Genomic DNA, 22,307 nt, shown 5'->3' with positions numbered 1-22,307 from the left:
TGTGCCCCAGAACATAATGTTATATTATACAATACATCATGAGTGAGTGCCCAGGACTTAACACAAAAACCTCTTCAATCCATATCCTACTTTCCTTAACACAGGAATAAGATTTCAGAAATGAAGTACTGTTGTAGTTTAAATATACACATTTCTCTCAGACTCGGCAGTGAATGCTTGGCAGTTGGCTGTGACACTATCTTGGGAAATTCTGCAAAATTTAGGAAATGTGGCCTGCTTTGAGGAATTAAGTCATTTGGGATGTGTCCTTGGGGGCTGTGCCTTTACCAAACATGCCCACAACCCTGGTATTCTGCTTAATCCGTGGAGCCAAGCAACCACAGACTAAACCTTCTAAAACTGTGAACCAAGATAAGATCTTCCTCCTCTGAATTGTTTCGATAGCCATTTTTGACACATGACTAGAAAAGGTAATCACATACCATTTTATAGCCTCTCTATGACAAAAGTGAGTATGGAGGCTCACGATGAACTACAGCTTTTTAATGTGCCCAGACAAATAGTCAGTTTTTTTTTTTTTTTCCCCTAGCAACAGGATTGTTACAATTAAATCTATTCCTTTACCATAGGAGCAGAAGAAGACAAAACCCACTCTTCACTCCGTTTGGACTTTACTTTGCATACTTGCTTCTTCTGATGCCTGAGCAAAGGCTCTCTGAGCACATAAAAGCAGACAGCTTCCACCTGAGGTTTTCTCCTTCACAGACACGCCAAAATCACCTAAGAGCCTCAGCGTGAATGAGAACATTTCCTAGAGGCAGAAGCTTCTCTCCTAGGCCTCATTACTTTATCTATGCTCGCTTGATATTTAGAAGTATGGTCTACCTCTGTGACAAGACAGAAATATTTTGAAGTGAAAGTATTGCTCATGAAAGCATTTATTCTCTGAGGATATGTTTATGCCTTTCCAATGAAAAAATAGTACACTATTAGTCTTATAAATATTTCTAAATATTTGTACATTTTTAGGCCATTGAGTGAATGAAGACACAAAATGCTAATAACTTACTAGAGTTGACTTAGTTTTATATCAATTGAATATTTGTTAATTTAATTATCTCATTTGATTTTACTTTAAATCAGAATTTTCCCCTCTCTGTCCAACTAAGATTTTTACACATTCCCTTTTGCATGCATCATGATTTCTGCCATAGGTTCTCAGTGTGAGTTTAGCTCTTTCACTCAGAGTTTCAAGTCAGTAAACTTGACGTCCCCTACTATGAGGTTTACATATATGTCTTTTCAGATTTTTGTTCAGCTTTTACCAATCTACTGTAGGCCTATTTTCCTAACTTTAAGGATATAGTAAATTTATATTTTTAAATCCTTAATAAAGTCTTTGTTTCAATAACTCTAAGAGTTGTGGCGACGTTACCCTCTATTTGTTAGAACAATGTCTTTTCATATCACTGCTAATATAGTGATGTTCAGACTGTGTGCTGGATACTTACGATAGGTGAATAAACCAGGTGCAACCTCCTCCTGTGTATCCCTGCCTTTAGACACACATAATGGAGGCCACCACCCACGTTGATCTTCCTGACAGATAACAGAAAGGTTTCAGGAATCATTATCACAGGCCTTATTGCAGAATGCAGGTGATTTCTGTTATCTAAGGAATGGGATGACCCCCTCTGTGCAATGTACCATGACCTTCCTGCACCTCTCTCTTTCTAAATACCTTCATGATTACATAGCATAGAATATTTCTGGCCTGAGTTCTGCCTAACTTTGTATTTTAACTTCCATCTTGTTTTTACAATGAACATCTTGTGGTTTTCTCCAATAAAAACTGACACGCCCTGCAGTTTGAGGATGTATCCTGAAATTCCATCCTCTGTGATACAGACCTGTACTCTCTCTCTCTCTCTCTCTCTCTCTCTCTCTCTATATATATATATATATATATATATATATATATATTACCCAATAAAACTAAGCCTCACAAAATGAATAAATAAATAAACTGAAAGTATTATGAATAGACACATTTTTAAAACCTTATTTTTAATTATTTATTTATTTATTTATTTTTGGTTTTTCGAGGTAGGGTCTCACTCTAGCCCAGGCTGTCCTGGAATTCACTATGGAGTCTCACAGGGTGGCCTCGAACTCATAGCGATCCTCCTACCTCTGCCTCCCGAGTGCTGGTAAAAGCTTATTTGTTATGTTTCCTTTATACTGTAAAGGCCTAAAAACCAGTTTCTGTAGTTTGGGATAAAATAGAAATGTCTTAAAAATATAGACTAATTTCTTGCTGGAAAATTGGTTAACTATAGACTAATTCCAGCCAATAAATAGCCATTATTTATTTCATAAGACCTTAGATGTTGGGAACGATGACATATGCCTGTAATTCTAGCACTTGGGAGTACTAGAGAGGGGTGGTTAAGACAAAGGGATTGTGAGTTTTGACTTTATCCTGAGCTATCAATTAAAAAAAAAGTGAGATTTTGGGTTCACTTGATATGGTCCTATAATCACCTCTACAAGGCAGCAAATGAACTTTTCAATTTGAACTTTAACACAACTTGTTTTTCTCTACTTATGTCAGTAATTCATCCCAACTACTAGTTTTAGTGTTAGGATTATCTGTGACATGATCTCAGGAGGAACTTGTGAGAATGCATGTTTTGTACATTTTCTAGAAGAAATAGACCTGACTCAAGGGTGGGGCTGGAAGGTGGTGTTTATAAACTTGGTCCAATCCATTCATGCCTGGATTTATTTACTTAGGAGCTGCTGTGGCCTGTTTCCCATGAGAGGAATGGGCTTCATAATGCAATGGGTATGGCTAAATAATTATGTTGCTATATGTTTAGAGGCAAGCCTTATAAAAAAAAATTGAGAAAATCATATAATAACCTCCTCAGATTAGTTAATCTCTAGCTTTAGCCATAATTACCTCTTGGTTAATCACCTATTACATAGACTTTCATCTATTCTTTTGCTTCTGGAGTTATATTCCAAATTCTCTGCATATAGACTTATTTCATCATGTATCTCTATAAGATAAAAATCTATTAATAGTTCTCCAATATTATCAAATATGGAATCAATACTGAAATTGCCATTTATCCCAAAAGATCTTTTTAAAGAACAGTCTGGTTATTCAAATTTGGAATAAAAAATAGTGTCCACATGGGTTGATATGTTTTATTTTATCACCTATTTTTTTCTTCTTATAATTTGTAATTTATTCATTGAGGAAACAGGACGCTTGGCCTATAACATTTCCCAGAAACTGGATTTTTTTGGTGGGTAGCAACTTTAAGTTAAGGGTTTTATTATCAATAAATCATGTTTCCTGTGCCAGTGAGCTATCGTTGGCTCTGAGCCTAAAATCATAAGCTATAAGATTTGAGATTCTCTTTAGATTCAAGGAACAAAAAAGACTACCTGCAGCAGGAAGTTCTGTTGTGAGGATACAAGTGCGAAGAGGCTCAGGATATTAACTTGCAATTGTTTGGTTCACTTACAAATATTTAAGGAAAAATCAAGCCCTTCATTAAAATAACACACAAACAAAGCAGCAATCTTAGGCCAGTTTCTTAGTGATGAACCAGAATCTACAGTCACACAGGACAAGACACGGCCCTAAGACCAGATGACCCTGCTGCAGAGAGATGAGTCAGTACTTAAGAACACCAGTGCTTCTGTTCTCACGCCTGCTACTCTATGTCTGCCGTGTTTGTGTATCTCAAGTTCAGAAAGCTAAGGAGAGCTAACTGGCCTCATGAGTCAGTATGCCCCGCCTATGCCAACCCCTCCCTGTACCCACACTTCCTCCCTCATTCTCATTCACCTGTCAGCCATGCAATGCTGACATCACCGTTGTGAGCTGAGTGATGGAGTAGGCATGGGGTCATTCCAGTGGGACTGGTTACGACACTTTGGTCTTATAGTTGCTAACAGATAGTCTTAAAGATGTAAGACCGATCTTTGAGTATTTATTCCCAAAGATAAGCAAGGAGACTTAACACACACACACCAAACCATACACCAAAACCATACCATGTACAGAACACAAAGAACACAGACCATACATACACATCACTCACCAACAGAGACAACACACATAACCACCACATGCATACACCACACAGACAACATACATCATACCACATGACACATTACACACAACACATACATGCACATGCACAGGAGTGATCAGCAGCAGAACAGAGTTTACTAAATCATAGTAAGTCTGCTTTATTATGAATCTGATTTTCCATAAAGTCCTCAATTTATTTTCCTTTTAGACTATAAAGGTTTATAATGACCCCAAGATAGTTTGCAATTTCTTCTTCTGACAGATGAGAAAGAGAGATGAGAGACAGAGAGAACTGCAGAGGCTAAGAGGCTAAGAGGCCAAAGTCAAGGTCACTCAGCAGCATGGGAGCAGAATCCAGGACCTGATTCGGCAGTGGTATCTTCTATTTCATGCTCCCGTCACATCTTAACCTCATGTTTACATTTCATCTTCTTGTGTTCTCTAAAAACAGAACAGTACAAAGAAGGAGAAGACATGCATCAACGCGAGTGTTCTCATTCTCAGCCATGGCTCACCTGTGCTGGAGGCCTTGGCCCCCGTTGCACTCACTGGCCACCTGCTGACTCACCCTGTCCTCTCATCTGACTGCAGATCCTGGAACGCTTCTCGATGGTGTTACCGCATGCGTGAGGTGGGATTGTGTGTGGCACTACATGCATGAAGTGCCTAGCAAATCTGCCTTAGTTACTGAAAAACTCGGCAGAGCCCCTTCCTATGAGCAGGAGGCCTGGTAACAGCATCTTGCATAATATAACCTAGAGAAACTGAAGTATGTTTATTTTTTTTTCTTTTACCAGTTCCCTATGACTAAACTTCAATGGGTTACAAAAGCAAACAATGATGCTCTGAATGACCATGTTTAATTAAAACAGACTCTAAGCAGGCGTGCATATAGCTGCATGCTTGGTGATTATCTCCCTTTCTATAACTGATCTCTCCTCATCCAGTGGCTAGTATATTATTCACTCTGCAAAAAGAGAATGACATTCTAACCCTTTCCCAGCCCAGGGGTCAACTACACTTATTTTTCATTTTTAATTTTATTGCTTTTCATCTCTTTGAGTCATTCCCATGCCAGATTCCTCTGAGGGAGGAGAGAAATGACATTGTTTTTTTTTATATATATACCTATCAAATGATGGCATTACAACTCATTTCATCTGGCCTCTAAGTAGAAACATTTTATGATATGGTCTGGACCAAACCCTGTTCCTAAGAAGAACTGAGATAGTTCTGGAGTGATCAATAAAGAGAACTACACTGATGCCACGCCCTCCGGTGCATTCACAAGGTCACAGCCCATGACTTCACCTCTTCTACCAGCAGGATGAAATAGTCCACACAGGATGGGTCAGCATGCTGTTAGAACATAGGGTGCCTTAGACAAAGGTGTTTGATGAAACGATCAAAGGTCACAGAAAGCGACCAGTTATAAAGGCAAATTAAAGAATCTTAAATCATATTAGTATAGTCAGAGAATAGCTTTTTTTGGTTTGTTTGGTTGTTTTCAAGGTAGAGTCTTGCTGTAGCCCAGGCTGGCCTACAATTCACTAGTCTTGGCTTGCCTCAAACTCATAGTAATCCTCATACCTCAGCCTCCCAAGTGCTGGGATTAAAGGTGTGTATCACTATATCCAGAAGGTTTACTTATTTCTTTGAGAGAAACTGAGAGAGAGAGAGTATGGGTGTGCCAGGGCCTCTAGGCATTGCAAAGGCTTTGTATGCAAACACCTTAACTGCTAAGCCATCCATCTCTCCAGCCCAGAAAGTAGCTTTTTAATTTGCTCTGAGCAATTCTGGCAGTTGAAACCTGAGCACATTATTGGTAATAGGTAGTATGGGCTCTCTTTGTCTGGAACCCAGACATACTGAATGAATGAAAGATCAGTATGACAAAGGCACCCCTCATCTGGCTGAGGGGGAAATGAGGTTTGAGTGTAGGAGGCCGTGCCTGGAAAATTACAACAAAGTGACGAACAACCTTGAGGCGCAGCAATAATGCAGATAGCTCTAACAGTTACTATGGCATCTTTATTCAACAGTTTGGTATGAATGTTTTCATCTCAGCCTTCTCTGTAAAGAATAGAAGCTTTCTGCTATATTTGGTGAAATTAAACCATAGCAGAAGGGCCCTACCAAAGGCTACTTGCTGTCAATCACTCTGCAAAATTAAATACACATTAATTTTCTATCTAATTGCAAGAGATGGCACTTTGATAGTACTGTTAATTCACAAAATACTTATAAAATCCAAGAGAGGAGTTGGCAAACATTTGTTTGAAATTCTGCCACACACATGTCTTTGAGTTTCACTCTTTTTAATTAAAAATAATGTGAAATGTCTGTTACTCTTCCTTTTCTTTTAGCATAAATAATTTAGCAAGTAATTATTTTATTTTCATAGAGAATGATAACTGTGTCTTAACTTATTATGATTAAGGAGAATCAAATCAAGATGTTATTGTAATTGGTAAGGGAGAACAAATAGGACCTATTGGAGCATTCTGTTTAATTCTTTGTTTCTTTCTGATTACATGAAAACATCCAAACTAGAAACAATGAGCAGTATCCTTTAAAAAAAGGCCCCAATAATCTCAAAGCCAGAAATCCACTGTCACCATTTTCATAATATGTAAATATATGCATCACATATTTAACATATAAATAAGGATTCAGAAGTGCATCATAATTTACATGCAAACATATATGTGCATGCACAGGCACTTTTATGTAATCAAATTACATGGGCTACTTTAACTGTAAAAACCTAATGTAGGCATTTTCCAAATGAGTAGGTAAAGATCTGTTAGCATTTTTAAAAGATGTTTTTCTTATTATTTATTTATTTGAGAGAGAGAGAGAGCGAGAGAGAAAGAATGGGTATGCACAGGCCTCCAGCCACTGCAAATGAGCTCCAGACACATGTGCCACCTTGTTCATCTGGATTACAGAGGTCCTGGGTAATCAAACCTGAGTCCTTTGGCTTTGCAGGCAAGTGCCTTAACCACTAAGCAATTTTTCCAGCCCAATATTTTTAACATCTGCATATGTTTTCCATTGAATTTGGTATATATCAAATGGGGGGTTTGAATCCCCATTATAAATGGGATTGATATATTGATGAGTAAAGAGTCACACACAAATAGGAAACATTTGTCTTCTCCTCTCTGTGGCTCATAAATAAATAAATCCTCCAATAGGTAATGAAACTTTACAAACTCCTAAAATAGCAATTCCTCTTAGTATTATACACACATTTTTCATTAGTTCAGAATATTTTACAGTTCCTCTCATGTCCTTTGGTGGAACAGGTGAGAGGCAGATATTGGTATCTGAATTGAATGTATTAACTTTCAAGTTGAAGCCTGCAGAGTCCTATGTGCAGTGAGGCAACATTAATATTAACATTAAATATAAAATGATTTTACGTTCTTTGAACCTACCCTGCACTCTCTCCAATGGGTCCTTTCTTTCCTGGGTTCTTGGTCGGGGGGGGGGGCGATTCTGAGGAATTCTAGTGAGCATGACTTCTCATTCCTTCCCTTTATTTCCCTTCAATACAGTGACCTTTGCTGTCTACATACAATACTCCCTTTAAATTTGGCTGAAAATACTACAATATCTTCTGATACTCAACCCAATTGCAAGTATGTATTATGAAATACCTCAGCAATTAAAAACAGGATAGGGCTAGAGAGATGGCTTAGTGGTTAAGGCACTTGGCTGTGAAGCCTGAAGAGCCAAGTTTGATTCCCCTGCACCCACTTAATCAAGATGTGCAAGGTCGTACATGCATCTGGAGTTCATCTGCAGTGGCTAGAGGCTTTGGAATATCCTCTCTTCTCTCTCTCATAAATAAATAAATAAATAAATAAATAAAATAATTTAAATTCAGGATTATTGATACCTCATTTGGTTCTTGGTTTTAGTGATTACTCTTGTTTTTTTTATCTATCTTGTAAACTTTAATAATCAGAGATCCTATGCTCTATTTGTATCCCTAAGACACCTGGTGCTTCAAATCAAGTCCACTTTGGGAAGGTATATGAAATTAGACTGTACTGACACAGCACTGAGAAATATTTTAGCTTTTGGCTACTACTAGTACTTTCATGAAATCGTGTAAAACTTCATTATTTAATTTAAAGATGAAAATACTTCAGGCATTTGTAAGTTCTACTAATGTACTTTTATTCCACTGTGGAGAAAAGCAATTGAAAATAAAATTCATTATATTGAAATGCTAAAAATTAACAGATAAGAATAAAACATTTATGAAGCTTTATCCTCTATATTATTATAGTATGTTTTCAAATGCATGACATTTCAATTTCATTTGATGTTTTTATTTGTTTAATGTACTTTTTGAAGTAGTGCTTAGCAAAAATGCATACCTTTATATAATTTGTCCAGCTTTTGAATATAATTTTCCATACTTTGAGAAGAGTTCAAAGGATGGTAATACAGTTTGAAAATCCTAGGAAGAAAATAACAAAATGTTACCATCTTGCTCATTCTATATTGTTACAATTATTATTCACATTATTTTATGCAAGAGAGATATTATTTAACTGCATTCCATTATATCATCAAAGTTAAGATGTTTTATCACAGTAAAATTAGATATATATATTGAAGATTTTTTAAAATTTTTGAGTGAGTGCGTATATGTGTATGTATGCATAGTGAGTATGAGTATGTGTGTGTATGTGTGGGGGTGCATGTTCACAAGTGTACATGTCTGTGTGGAGGCCAGAGGTCAGTGTCAATTGCTATTCACCTTTTCTGAGTTGGGAGCACACAACAAACTGAGGGCTCACCAGACTAGCTAGCCAGCTGGCCTCAGGGCTGCTCCATTCCCTCCTGCCTAGCACGGGGCTCACAGGCAAGCACTGCCAGGCCCAGCTTTTACTATGGACCTCAGGATTGCACGACAAGCACTTTACAAGTGGAGCCTCATTCCAGACCCACAGCTTTCATTAGGAGGTTTGCTTTCTTGCTTGTTTATTTGAGACAGGATCTAATTATGGAGCACACGCTAGACAGGAACTTGCTATGTAGACCAGGCTGGCCTCAAACTTGTATGGTTCCTGTCTCTTCCTTCTGAGGGTAGGGATTATGAGCATGTACTACTATGCCAATAAACACATAGATTTGAATATCTACAGCAGGCATATACAACAGCTTGAACCAGGTAAATATGAGGAGCCTGCTTTCAAGAAGATTGCAATATGATCATTTTACCTTGGCTTTATGGGAATCTGCATTTAGTTTTGGGCAAAATAAACACTTACTGACTGGATGAATGAAGAGGAATGTAACATTCCAAACAACTTTCATAGAGGGCAGGGTTTGGTAAGCATAAAAAAATTCATTCAATTTGTTTGTATATGCATTCACATGTGTATATTATGTATGGAGTAGTGTGTGTGTGTGTGTGTGTGTGTGTGTGTGTGTGTGTGTGTGTGTGAAGATGCATATTCTCAATGCATAAATATGTTGAAGGCAGAGGATGATGTTGAGTGTCCACCTGTATTGTTCTTTTTTTTTTTTCAAGGTAGGTTTTCACTCTAGCGCAGGCTAACCTGGAATTCACTATGGAGTCTCAGCATGGCCTTTAACTCACGGAAATCCTCCTACCTCTGCCTCCTGAGTGCTGGGACTAATGGCATGCGCCACCATGCCCGGCCTAATATGCTTTTTGAGATGGAACCTCTCACTGATTCTGGAGCCTTACTTTCTTTACAAGGGATTGCTGGTTTCTCCTCTCCGTAGGACTGGGGTTAATGGTGCATATGGCCATGCACAGGTGTGTATGTAAGTGCTGGGGAACCAAACTCACAGAGAGAAAGAGAGAAGCCATCAAAGCAGAAGAGGGACTGGTTGGGAAGAAGAAGGGATTTGGTGGAAGGGGGAAGGGAAAGGGTGACAAGAGAAACTGATGAAAGGAATTACAGTGAAATGCATTATGAACATGTATAAAATTGTAATAAACAGAAAAAGACAAATTTATAAAATGCAGTTTCATGTTCCTGCTGTTCTGTTCCTCATAGCCATGGAGGCCTCCAGAATACAGTCTGTCTGCTGCCAGCAAACACTCACCCAGAACCTCTCAGAACACCTTGCAACAGCAACCTTCTGCAGCACTTGTCATGCCAGTGCCGGGACTTCTGCCCCCCGGGTGAAGCGTGACCATCCATTTCTACCCTTGTGATACGCTGCATTAGTACTACAAGCCAGAACTCTCAACAGTTTTGGTTGGTTTTGATAACTTCATGAAACAATGTTTTATTTAGTTTTCAAAACAAGTAGACTTGCCACATAAGAAATGCTAACAAGAATTTTCCAGAGAAAAGAAAGTGATGGAAGCTGGACAGTCCATTCTACATGAGGAAATGAAGAGTGCTGAGATAAAGACAGAAGGAAATACCTGGGTGTGATGGCATACGCTTGTAATCCCAGCACTCAGGAGGCAGAGGTAGGAGGATTGCTGTGAGTTTGAGGCCACCCTGAAAACACATAGTGAATTCTAGGTCAGCCTGGGCTAGAGTGAGACCCTACCTTGAAAAACAAAAAAACAGAACAATTAAACAAAAAAAAAAAGATAGAAGGAAATCTTTCATTTTTCTTATTCTTATTCTTAGCTGGCCAAGCAGATAAAAAGTATTTTCTCTGAAATCATAATAACAGCATGGTACCGGTGGCAATAGCTTGTGGGAAAGAGCAGTGAGTGGTACCCGGGTGGAACAGAAGGGATGAGAGGCAGGAGTGGCTGATAAACAGCTGCTGCATTATCCAGAACTCAGTGTTACTTGAAAGAGAATGTGGGAGTCATTGTAAAGGTGCACTCCAGAATCTAGAGTAACTACAGAAACCATTAAACAAGTATAGTCTAAGGACGGAGAGAAAATGGAATCTCATAAAATAATTAAAACCAGAAATGCCTGAAGGAGGAACAAGTGTGGAAACAGGAAAACACTTGGACTACAGTCGACTATGGTCCAGACATTATTAACCGTCGCTTCCTATGTGCGTGGTTTATGCACCCTAATAAAAGGTGAGGGCTGAATAATATGTTATCCATAAAATACCTTTACATTTAAAAACAGAGTGGCAGGAAGTGTGCAGGGAAAGGCAGGCCATGCTAACATGAGCTAAGGAAAACTCTATTCATGTAGGACAAAACAGACTCCAGGATAAGGAATGTTATCAGAGATAACGAGCATCGTTATATAAGGATGAAGGGGTCAAGCCTCCAAGAAGACTATCAATCATTATTGTGTCTGTGTGCCTAGCAAGAGTGCAAAACCCAACAGAACTTGGAAGGAGAAACACAAACTTGCTATGGTGGTTGGTGTTTTCAACAATCTTTAGTAGTAACAGACTGAGCTGGTAGAAAATGAGTCAGGCTGTAACTGAGCGAACAGAATTATCAATCAACTGGTTATTATTGACATCCTAGACATTTACCCACTAACAACAGGATATGCATTCTTCTCAAATTAACATGAGAACTTTAACAAGATAGGTCATATGCTGGGCCATGAGAAACACCTTACCCAACCAAAAAAAATTGCACAAAGCATGCTTTCATTCCATAACAGAATTAAACTAAATTCAAAGAGAGGTAGAGTCCCCCAAATATATTTTTAATTAAATAACATATTTCTAACAAGCATGCTAGTTAAATAAATTTCAAAAGAAAAATAATTCAAACTAATTGAAAGTGAAAATGAAACCTATTCAAGCTGTGGGATGCAGCACACGCAATGCTGATGCAAGAATGTGCTTCATGACACACAGCAGGGAGAGAAACAATCTAAAAGCACCCATCTGAACTTCTCCTGTGGAATAGCAGAGAGAGAAGAGCAAATGAGACCAAAGAAAGAGAACAGAGAGAAGCATTCATGAATTTGAAAATAGGAAAACAGAAAAATCAATAACAGCTGCTTCTTTGCAAACCTTAATAAAATAAAACTACTAGCCAGGTGAACCAGAGAGAGAGAGAAAGAGAGAGAGAGAGAGAGAGAGAGAGAGAGGGCGCGAGCGCCAGGCATGGAGGTCCATACCTTTAATCCCAGCACTTGGGAGGCAGAGGTAGGAGGATTGCCATGAAGTTGAAGCCACCCTGAGACTACATAGTGAATATCAGGTCAGTCTGAGCTAGATTGAGACCCTACTTGGAGAAAAAGAAAAAAAAAACAAACAAACAAACAGAGAGAATACACAAATTACTGATGTCAGTGTGAAGAACGGATCGTCCCTTGATGAAAGAATAACAGAAGAACACAATATAAAGTCTATGGCTACAAACTGGGTAGCTTAGATCAGTGGGCCAGTTGCCTGAGAAACACCATCAATTAAAACTCATATAAGGACAGATGGATTAATGGAACAAGCCTATATACATTAAAAAAATAGAATCAATAATTATAAAATTCATAATTTCCAGCAGGCTAAGCTTTACCAAGCAAAGAAACAAAAAACATCAACACTTTCATTTGTTCCAGGAAATAGGAAATACTGTCACTCTGCCTCATCATCTGTGAAATGAATAGGGTTTCACCTCACAACATTGGAGTTGTCCCCTCTCATTCCTTCAGTAGTAGAAGTGTGGTCATACTCTACTTACCATGTTCTTTCAAAAACCAAATGAGGTAAATGTTATTTTTGCATTAACAAATTTAAGGCACTGTGTGATGTCCATGGGATCACTAGTTATACTAATGTGAAAAGCATCCTGAACTTATGTTAATTCATTTGTGTACCATTTTTTATCAAACCATACAGTATAAGGTAGTAGAAGGTAATGGGCTACATTAGTACTTACTGAGTAATTAGTGCTCTAGTGAGCACTTAGGATTGACAATACCCTGCAAAGGGAAGCTCATGGGAGTAGTTCAAAGAACACTGATATTTTTCATGCAAGATCAAGTTTTGCTCTAATGCACACCACACACACCACACCATGCACACACACACACAGCCCAGAAGTGATTATTTTTCTGTGACGATCTTGTGTTCTCTGATGTAATGGTGCATCCCTTGACCTTGTGTCACACACTGACCTGCACATTTAAGTTAATTCACACGTGGGCATCTGTGGTATGTCAGGCACTGTGCGAGTCTCCAGCCATGGGTACCAGAACTCAGACCTGTCTATTTGTAGGCAATAGGCACTTACTATGATGCTGAGGAACATGGACGGACTGACTCTGCAAAGACCCACACAAAATGCCCTATAGCTCAAAATCTTTTAGAAACCCTTAATCACTCTTTTTTTTCCCTTTTAAATTTATAATCTCCCAACTCCCATAGCCCTAGTTAGCTGATAGCTATCAGCTCGGATATAGGATGAAGGGAGTGTTAGCAGGACAGCTTCATTTCAAGAAAAATCTGGTGCTATTATCTCCTTACAAGTTGCCCCTGACACAGTAAAATCGTTGTTCTTCCTGGGAGCTATTAAATTACAAGCTCAGGACAGCCACCTGTGTGACACCAGGGCGGGTCACTTTTTAAATGCGGGGTGGGGGTCGCATTTCTGAAAAAAAAATAATGTCATCAAGAAAAACACGTGCCAAGTGTTGCTTGTCAGAGCGGACAGTCTCTGTCATTAGGATGTTCATCTAAACACCAATCATCTACTGCCAAAATGAGCTCCTTGGGACAATTTAGGAGTATTTGGAAGGGAATGGCTCTTTGAGCTGGAATAAAGCCCAGGTCCATTTTCCAACTCAACTCAAAATGACAAAGAGCCAATTTCCCGGGCCCCTAGCCTCAAAGTGAGGTTCACGTTTGGTTGCAGCTGCACTATTTACACAGTTATCTAAGGTTTTCCCACCTGATATTCACAACTGAACACTGAGCAACCAGTCTCAGTGCCTGTCAGCTGGGCACATGGAACATGTCCTAGGAATTGGAGGCACAGGAGAAAAATCAAAGGTCATGACATCACACTCAGCTTAAAATAGTTTTTTTTTTTAAATATTCAGCCATAAAATAATGCAGATATTTTACTCCTAGAACTAAAAAGAGGTGGATGGCAAAATATTTGATTAAATATATTTAATAAAAATATTTCATGGGGATTTTGCTCAGTGGGTAAAGGCATTTACTTGCAAAGCCTGATGTCCTGGATTCAATTCCCCAGCAAACCCATAAATCCAGATGTACAAAGTAGCGCATGCATCTGAAGTGTCTGCAGTAGCTACAGGCCCTGATGAACACACTCTCTCTCTTCCCTTGTAATGGTTTGATTCAGGTGTCCCCCATAAACTTAGCTGTTGTGAATGCTAGGTTCCCAGCTAACAGAGATTTGGGAATTAATGCCTCCTGGAGGCAGTGTATTGTTGGGGGTGGGCTTATGGGTATTAGAGCCAGTGTCACCTTGCCAGTGTTTGGTACACTCTCCTGTTGCTATTTCCCACGTGATGATGTTGGCCAGGAGGTTGTGTCCACCTTCTGCTCATATCGTCATTTTCCCTATCATCATGGAGTTTCCCCCTTGAGCTTGAAAGCCAAAATAAACCTCTTTTTGTTTTTCCCACAAGCTGCTCTTGGCTGGGTGATTTCTACCAGCAATGCAAACCTGACTGCAACAGTAGGGATGGTACTGAGGAGCGGTGTTGTTTTCTGCTGGACATGCGACTGTGTAGCTTTGAGCTTTTGGAGCTGATTTTCCAGAGGAATGTGGAAGGATTTGAAATCTTGGTCTCTGGGATGCCTTGCAGTGCTTGATGTATAGCTTGATGGACTATTCTGGTCAGAGTTAAAGGACCTGAATGTAGTAAGAACTATGGATTGTGAGGTTTGTCTTATGAAGGTGAGAAAGTGCTTTGCTTACACTGGGCTAGAAGCAGTTTGTGTGAGAGGTTTGCTGTTATGGCTGTGTCCTGAGAACTTGTGCACGTTTGCAGTGCATAGAAATGGGCTTATGTGTGCAGAGGGATAGGGCACAGAAAAAAATTTTTTTGGCCAAAACTGCAGCCTGTTCAACTGCAATTGTATGAGAGATTACAACTATTGAGATTTGACCAGCTGGCCTGCATTGGGACAACAGAAAAAATGCAATCTTTTGAAGGGGCATAATGTTGAAGGAGTGCCCTTTATCCCCCTCTGGATTAACAAACTGGCACCCTATCTGGTATTGTGGAGTATAAGAAATACAGGGAAAAGAAGGTCATTGAGTTTGCAACATGGTCTTGTGTTTTGGAAATGGCCATGGGCCGTGTGAAGCAGGTTTCCTAGATGCCTACAAGGAGACCCAGTGGAACCTTGAGGATGAACTGTGGGTTGCAGTAGAGACCTAGTGGAGATGCTGAGACCACAAGACAGCTGCTAAGCAAAGTTTCTGGCCCTGGATGAAGTTTTCCAGGACCATGAGTAGCCTAGCTGGAGGGGCAGAATTGGAATTCCAGAGACTTGTTGCTGGTTAGAATTATCAGGCTTGGAGATTTGTCAGTGACTAGAGCTGTTGGACCTGGAGCTGCAGAGTTTGCCCTGTTTACATCTTGTTTGGGCTGAATATTTCGTTGCTATACACAATGCTATCTTTCATAGTGTGAATGTTTATTCTGTGCCACTATGGGTTTTGGGGGAAATTGTTTGGTGTTATGGCTCAGTTAAAAGACTTTGAATTATGAGGATGTTTGAACATCATTAGGAATGATAAAAACTATGGAGACTTTTGAAGTTGGACTGAATGCATTGTGTTTTATATCATGTATGGATATCAGTTTATGGGAGCCAGGGGCGGAATGTGGTGGTTTGATTCAGGTGTCCTCCATAAACTCAGGTGTTCTGAATGCTAGGTTCCCAGCTGGTGGAGATTTGGGAATTAACACTTCTTGAAGGAAGTTTATTGTTGGTGGTGTGCTTGTATTATAATTATTATATATGCATTACATATAATAATTATTATTGGTATTATAGCATGTTTCCCCTTGCCAGTGTTTGGCACATTATCCTACTGCTATTGTCTACCTTATGTTGGCCAGGAGATGATGGTCACCCTCTGCTCATGCCATCATCTACCCTTGCCAGCATGGAGCTTCCCCCTCAGGTCTGTAAGCCAAAATAAATCCTTTTTCCCAAAGATGTTCTTGTTCAGGCAGTTTCTGCCAGCAATGAGAAGCTGACTGAAGCAGTAAAATCAACATTATATATGTAATATATGTTACCATATATATTTGATTATATGTTGTTACAGTCAGATATATATATATATATATATATATATATATATATATATATATATATATCTGAAAAACCATAATAGCACAATAAGCATTTATACTGTAAAATGTGGAATTGAGCAAAGCAAAAAAGAAAAAAAAATCAACCAATACAAGATTTAGAAAGAAAAAAAAAAAAAAAAAAAAAAAAAACAAGGCAAACACCAAACTCTGCAGCTCCAAAGCTCCAAGTCTGACAACTCTAACCAGTGACAAGTCTCTAAGTCTGATAATTCTAACCAGTGAGGAGTCTCTGGAATTCTAATTTCACCCATTCAGCTAGGCCACGCCCCATCCCAGGAAATCTTCATCAGGTTCTGGTAGCTCTCATTGGCAGCCATCATCCCAATAGTCCTAGCATCTCTACTGAGTCTCTACTGCAAATCTACACAGCTCCATTGGGCCTCCATGTAAGTAACAAGCCTGCTTCACACTGTCCATGGCCATTTCCAAACAAGACCATATTGCAAATTCAAAGATCCTGTCTTTTCTGCATTTGTTATAGTCCATAGTACCAGGTGAGCTACCAATTTGTTAATCCAGAAGGGAACAAAGCACATTTTGAAGACCAGGACACTCCTATAGCACTCAGGCCCCTTTCAGGTCTGCATTACTCCTGTTGTCTCAGTGTAAATTAGCTGGCCCGATCTCAGTAGATATAATCTCTCAAGCAACTGCAGCTGAAAGAGCAGAAGTTTTGGTCCAAATATTTTATTTCTTTCTGTGCCATATCCTTCTGTAGCAAGCTTCTCACACAAACTGCTTCCTGCCCAGTCCCTACAAAGTTCTTTCTCACTTTCATAAGGCAAACTTTACAGTACATAGTTCTTACTGCATTCAGGTCTTTCAACTCTGACCAGAACTGCCCATCAGACTGTACTTATAGCACTGCAAAGCATCTCTTAGGCCAAGGTTTCAAATGCTTCCACATTCCTCTTGAAAATCAGTTCCAAAAGGCCAAAAGCCACATAGTCAGGTTTCTAGCAACAATGATCTTAGTTCTGGTACCAATTTTGCTGTTGCAGTCAGCTTTTTATTGCTGGCAGACAATACCCTGCCAAGAGAGCTTGTGGGAGGAATTTTTTTTTTTTTTTTTTTGGCTTACTGACTCAAGGGGAAGCTCCACAATGACATGGACAAAAATAATGGCATGAGCAGAGAGTAGACATCACCTTCTGGCCAACAACAGGTAGACAACACCTATAGAATAGTGTGCCAAACACTGACAACAGTAAGCTGATTGTAACACCCATAAGCCCACCCCCAATAATACACTGCTTCCAGGAGGTTCCAATTGGTAAATTACCACCAGCTAGGGACTTAGCATTCAGAATACATGTGTTTATGGGTGGATACCTGAATCAAAGAACCACACACACTAATACATAATTCTTCCTAAGAGAAAAACTGAATGCTTTGAAGTAGATTGGGAATTATCACATTTGTTGAGGTTCTTTCTGCTCTTTTGAAGTCTTGATTATCAAATATTCATTTATTTACTTCTTCAATCTTTATTTTAAAAGTATTAATTAACTACCTACTAAGGTTAAGCATAGTCTTAGGAAGTAAAATATATATTAATGGATAAGTTAAGAAAAATTACTTTTTTTTTAATTTTTTTTTTATTTGAGAGCGACAGACACAGAGAGAAAGACAGAGGGAGAGAGAGAGAATGGGCACGCCAGGGCTTCCAGCCTCTGCAAATGAAATCCAGACATGTGCGCCCCCTAGTGCATCTGGCTAACGTGGGACCTCGAACCGGGGTCCTTAGGCTTCACAGGCAAGCGCTTAAGCACTAAGCCGTCTCTCCAGCCCGAAAAATTACTTTTTTGATGGAATATAATTTCTAATTAGGGGAGATGGACAAGAAGCAAATAAGTAATTCAGGCAATAATGCTATGAAGAAAAGAAAGATGGGTGTGACAGAATAACTCAGGAGGACAGGGGAAAAGCTTATGATTTCAAATCAGGTGGTCAGGACAGGCTGCCTGAGGTCACCTATGAGCACCGAGCAAGAAGATATGAGTGCAATTATGTGGCCTAAGAACATAACCACACCATTGGTTTGTTACCAGACTACCAATAGCACTTCAAGTAACACAAAGAAAAGAACCCTTAAAAAAGACTCGTTTCCTCTAAAAATTGTTTTTCCAGTGGTAAACTGTTCCAACATCTGAAGCTTTTTAGTACATTTACATTTGGAATGCCAAATGCAACTCAGTATTAATGAGTATCATCCTATTCTTGTGTGGGCAGTGAGCAGGGCATACTGAGAAGAGGTCTGTTTGTTATTCCTCCAATGGGCATTGTCCAGTCTTCATGTTGTCAACACACTGTACGTTGCCTCCATTGTGGCCACAGAGTGAGATCCATCCCATCATTTTTAATCCCTCCTGGTGTGTTTACACTTCTTAACCAGTATTACCCCAGAGAGACATCAGGAAAGATGAAAAGGACTATTGATAGTGGTTACCTATTTCTTTCATTGATACTGATTGTGTCTAATGTCAAAAAGTAATTAGCCAGAAAAATATTTCAAGTAAAAATAGTACTTCAAGCATTGTCTGGGCCAGTGGCAGCTGGGATTGTTATTAATAGCAATAACTGACTTTGATCAAGATTAGGTATTCTTTTTGTTACTACAGGCTCTGATGAGAAAAACTCTTCCTCTTTCATGAGAATGTATTTTTCTTCTACCTTTCCTGCAGTTGTTCAGTCCTAAGTTTTTGGGATGGGATTTGTGATTTTTCCGTGGTTATCTATTGGGGAGGCATATGCATAACACATCTTTTTCATTTTCTAATTACCTTCTGGAAAGGCAAATATCCCTGAAACAATAAGCTGGCTAATTTAAAAAGCTCAGTTAACTAAAATGAAGGGCAATTTTCTACTTATTTTAATGGCTTTAAAAGTACAAATCGTACCCTTTAAATCAACTAGTCACCCGATCTTAAAATACAAAGCAATCTTGCCTTGCTTCATAAGAGTCAGTTTATCTCCTTCTGTGCCCCACTCTCATCAAACAGTGTTTTCTACTTGTTGGTCTGCTGCTTTCCTGTGAAACTGGGTCTGGAAATGTGTGGTAAAGAAATCAAGAAATTAGCCTCACAGCAGGGAGCCTGTTAACAACACCCATTTTCATCTTTCCCTTCAGGCAGTGGCAGAAAACATATTAATTGCAGCTTAATTTATGCAACAAATATTTCACTTTAAGTATGCTTAATTTTTGTCAAGCTATAAAAATGTCAATAGTTTAGATGGCATCTTTTCTTACAAATTTTTGCAAATGACAGAATTAAAATCAAGCCCCATTTCTGAAAGAAATTACGAAAGATTTCTAATTGCTCCTTATGTTTTTGAGAAATGGCCAATCTACTATCCCCATAATAAGATCTGGAAACATGTGAACTTGAAGCTTTATTGCTCACTATTTATAATTCTTAATAATATCCATGCATTAGTAATATAATGGATTCTCACAAAAAGAATGTGTTTTTTGTAATTATAAGCTATATCAATAAATGTCATTAACAGTGAATGTTCTCTGTAGAAGTGTTTTTATTAATTCCTTTCAGAAAAACTAAGATGTGAAGAAGTAAACTAATTGCTCCTGATTGGTTCACTGAAGGAAAGGGTACTTCCCATGACAAAAGGGGACAGGAGGGCTGGACAGATGGCTTAGCGGTTAAGCGCTTGCCTGTAAAGCCTGAGGACCCCGGTTCGAGGCTCGGTTCCCCAGGTCCCACGTTAGCCAGATGCACAAGGGGGCGCACGCATCTGGAGTTCATTTGCAGAGGCTGGAAGCCCTGGCGTGCCCATTCTCACTCTCTCCCTCTATCTGTCTTTCTCTCTGTGTCTGTCACTCTCAAATAAATTAAAAAAAAATTTTTTTTCAAAAAAATGGGGACAGGAAAACATCATGTCACAAAAGCTGAGAAGTAGTAATTATAGTTAGCAAATATTTGTCAGGCTCTTTGTAGGTACAAATCCCACCCAAACATTAAGCCTCAAGAAAAATGTTACTGCCTTTCTAAAATCCTCTGTTTGGATGTAAATGAAATCTCCATACATAATCACATCTTTCTCATATTCTTTTATATTTTTTATTTTATATTACAGTAATTCCCCTTCAAGCTTGATCTAACCTATTAGACTGAAAGGTCACCAGGAGTAGCTGTAGATCTTTTCATACATTCTCCACTGGCCACATTCATCTACACTTGCAAAGGAAAGCCTATTGGTATAAATGAGATAGTCTCAGTGTTTTTTTCATAAAAACACTGTTATTTCAAAAGCCTCTCTATCAGAAGATTTTTAGTTTTATGATGACAGAGCAGTGGATTTCTTGCTCTGTGTCATACCCATTATCAAGCATGGAGAGATACCAACATCCAGTCAACCACTGTCATGAAATGAGAAAACAAGAGTGACCCCAAGTTATAACTGATGTTGTAAAAACCTGGTTGGGAAAGAGACCTAAATGGGGAGAAAAAAAAGAATACAACATCTTTGGAGGAGTTACCAACACAATCCTATCCCAGTTTTCTATTTAAGTTCAAAGAATCAGAGAGGGCAGAGGCAGAAGGAAGGCACACTGCTAGAAAATCTACATGGGAAGCACTAAGCTTCCTTATTCCCTCACTCTCCTCAGGAATAGTCTCCACTCTTCTCAAGTTTTGGGGAGAGAATTGTTCTCTTGAATATGGAGCAGGGAGGACAGGTGTTTTAGGCTAGCAGAGGGCAAGAGTAAATCGGGTTGAGATGCAGCCCCTTATTGAGACCTTGCTTCCATAGGTTCATTTATCTGCAGTCAATTACATTGCAAAAAAAAAAAACATTAAATTAGAAATTCTTGGAAAAAAGCCATTCATTAATGAAAGTATCTTTTATGAGAATAAATTGTAATAATTATATTTCACTATTGGTTACATTGAATCTCTTAAGTAAACCTTATATTATGTGAACCTAACATATGTCAAGCTTTACCATAAATATGTATGTGTTCAGGCTCAGAAAACAATAACCAAATATATGCTACCTTGAGCATCAAATACAGAGCACCTGAGGATCAGTAAGCTTGCAGGTGGGAAGGGAGAGCTCTTTCTGAAGTTTACTGATCTACCTAAAGACAGAGCACCAAAAAGCAACACAATTTTCTTCTATCTTCTTTCTATATTTTTATTTGAGAGACAGACAGAGAGAGAGAGAGAGAGAGAGAGAGAGAGAGAGAGAGAATGGAATGGACGTGTTAGGGCCTCCAGCCACTGCAAATAAATTCTAGACTCATGCATTTCCTTGTATATCTGGCTTATGTGGGTCCTGGGTAATCGAACCAAGGTCTTTTGTCTTTGCAGGCAAATGCCTTAACCACTAAGAAATCTCTCCTGCCCTCTTCTACCTTTTTAATTGAAACTTCATTAAGTCAAAGAAAATTAAACACATATAACAGAGGAAGAGACTGAAAATCAAGAAATATATCTACACTTTGCTTCATGCCAATGTCTGGATTTGACCTCATTTTTATTCTCCACAAATCACTCACTCCTGATCTGAAACTGCCCACAACTCCCCTGGTCCTCTCCCCTGTGATGGTCACAGTTAAGTTTCCACCATCTGGCCCATTTTATAGGTTCATATGGCATACGGCTCCTCTGCACATCCACAATTAATACATTTGTGTGCCTTTTCTCCTCTTAGTCTACTGATTGCTAATTTTCTTCAGAAGACTTAGTAAACTTCCAGAGAGAAAGTGTGAACTTATCTATGTAGCAATGGGGAAAATGCAATGATCAATATTGTCTACCATTTCAAGTGTATACTATGCATGGTGCCACCTATGGATAACGGAGGTCACTGTCCTAAGAATGAAATAAAAGTCATTACATATTGAACAACATCATATGTCCCACTGCTCCTTGTTCCCAAAATACTACAGTGACTGGCAGGAAATTAGAGAAAGTTTTGTTGAAATATCTGAATGTCAATAGATAGAGACTATT

The 22,307-nt window shown here is 38.9% G+C and overlaps 1 protein-coding gene across 1 annotated transcript in view; it reads right to left on the bottom strand.

Annotated features, from left to right (window-relative positions):
• Positions 1 to 4,265: 4,265 nt before the first annotated feature.
• Spata17 (spermatogenesis associated 17) overlaps positions 4,266 to 22,307 on the bottom strand; it is a 201,843-nt gene continuing 183,801 nt past the window's right edge. Inside the window, exons 10-11 of the mRNA XM_045135438.1 lie at positions 8,470 to 8,552; positions 4,266 to 4,516 (exon numbers count right to left, since the gene is read on the bottom strand). Of these exons, the coding sequence (XP_044991373.1) occupies positions 8,472 to 8,552 (81 nt within the window). The 3' untranslated portion in view covers positions 4,266 to 4,516; positions 8,470 to 8,471. The remainder of the gene's footprint in view (positions 4,517 to 8,469; positions 8,553 to 22,307) is intronic.

Source organism: Jaculus jaculus, chromosome 1, assembly GCF_020740685.1.
Source record: "Jaculus jaculus isolate mJacJac1 chromosome 1, mJacJac1.mat.Y.cur, whole genome shotgun sequence".
NCBI classification, from domain to species: domain Eukaryota; kingdom Metazoa; phylum Chordata; class Mammalia; order Rodentia; family Dipodidae; genus Jaculus; species Jaculus jaculus.
This window is presented reverse-complemented; position numbering and strand designations above follow the sequence as displayed.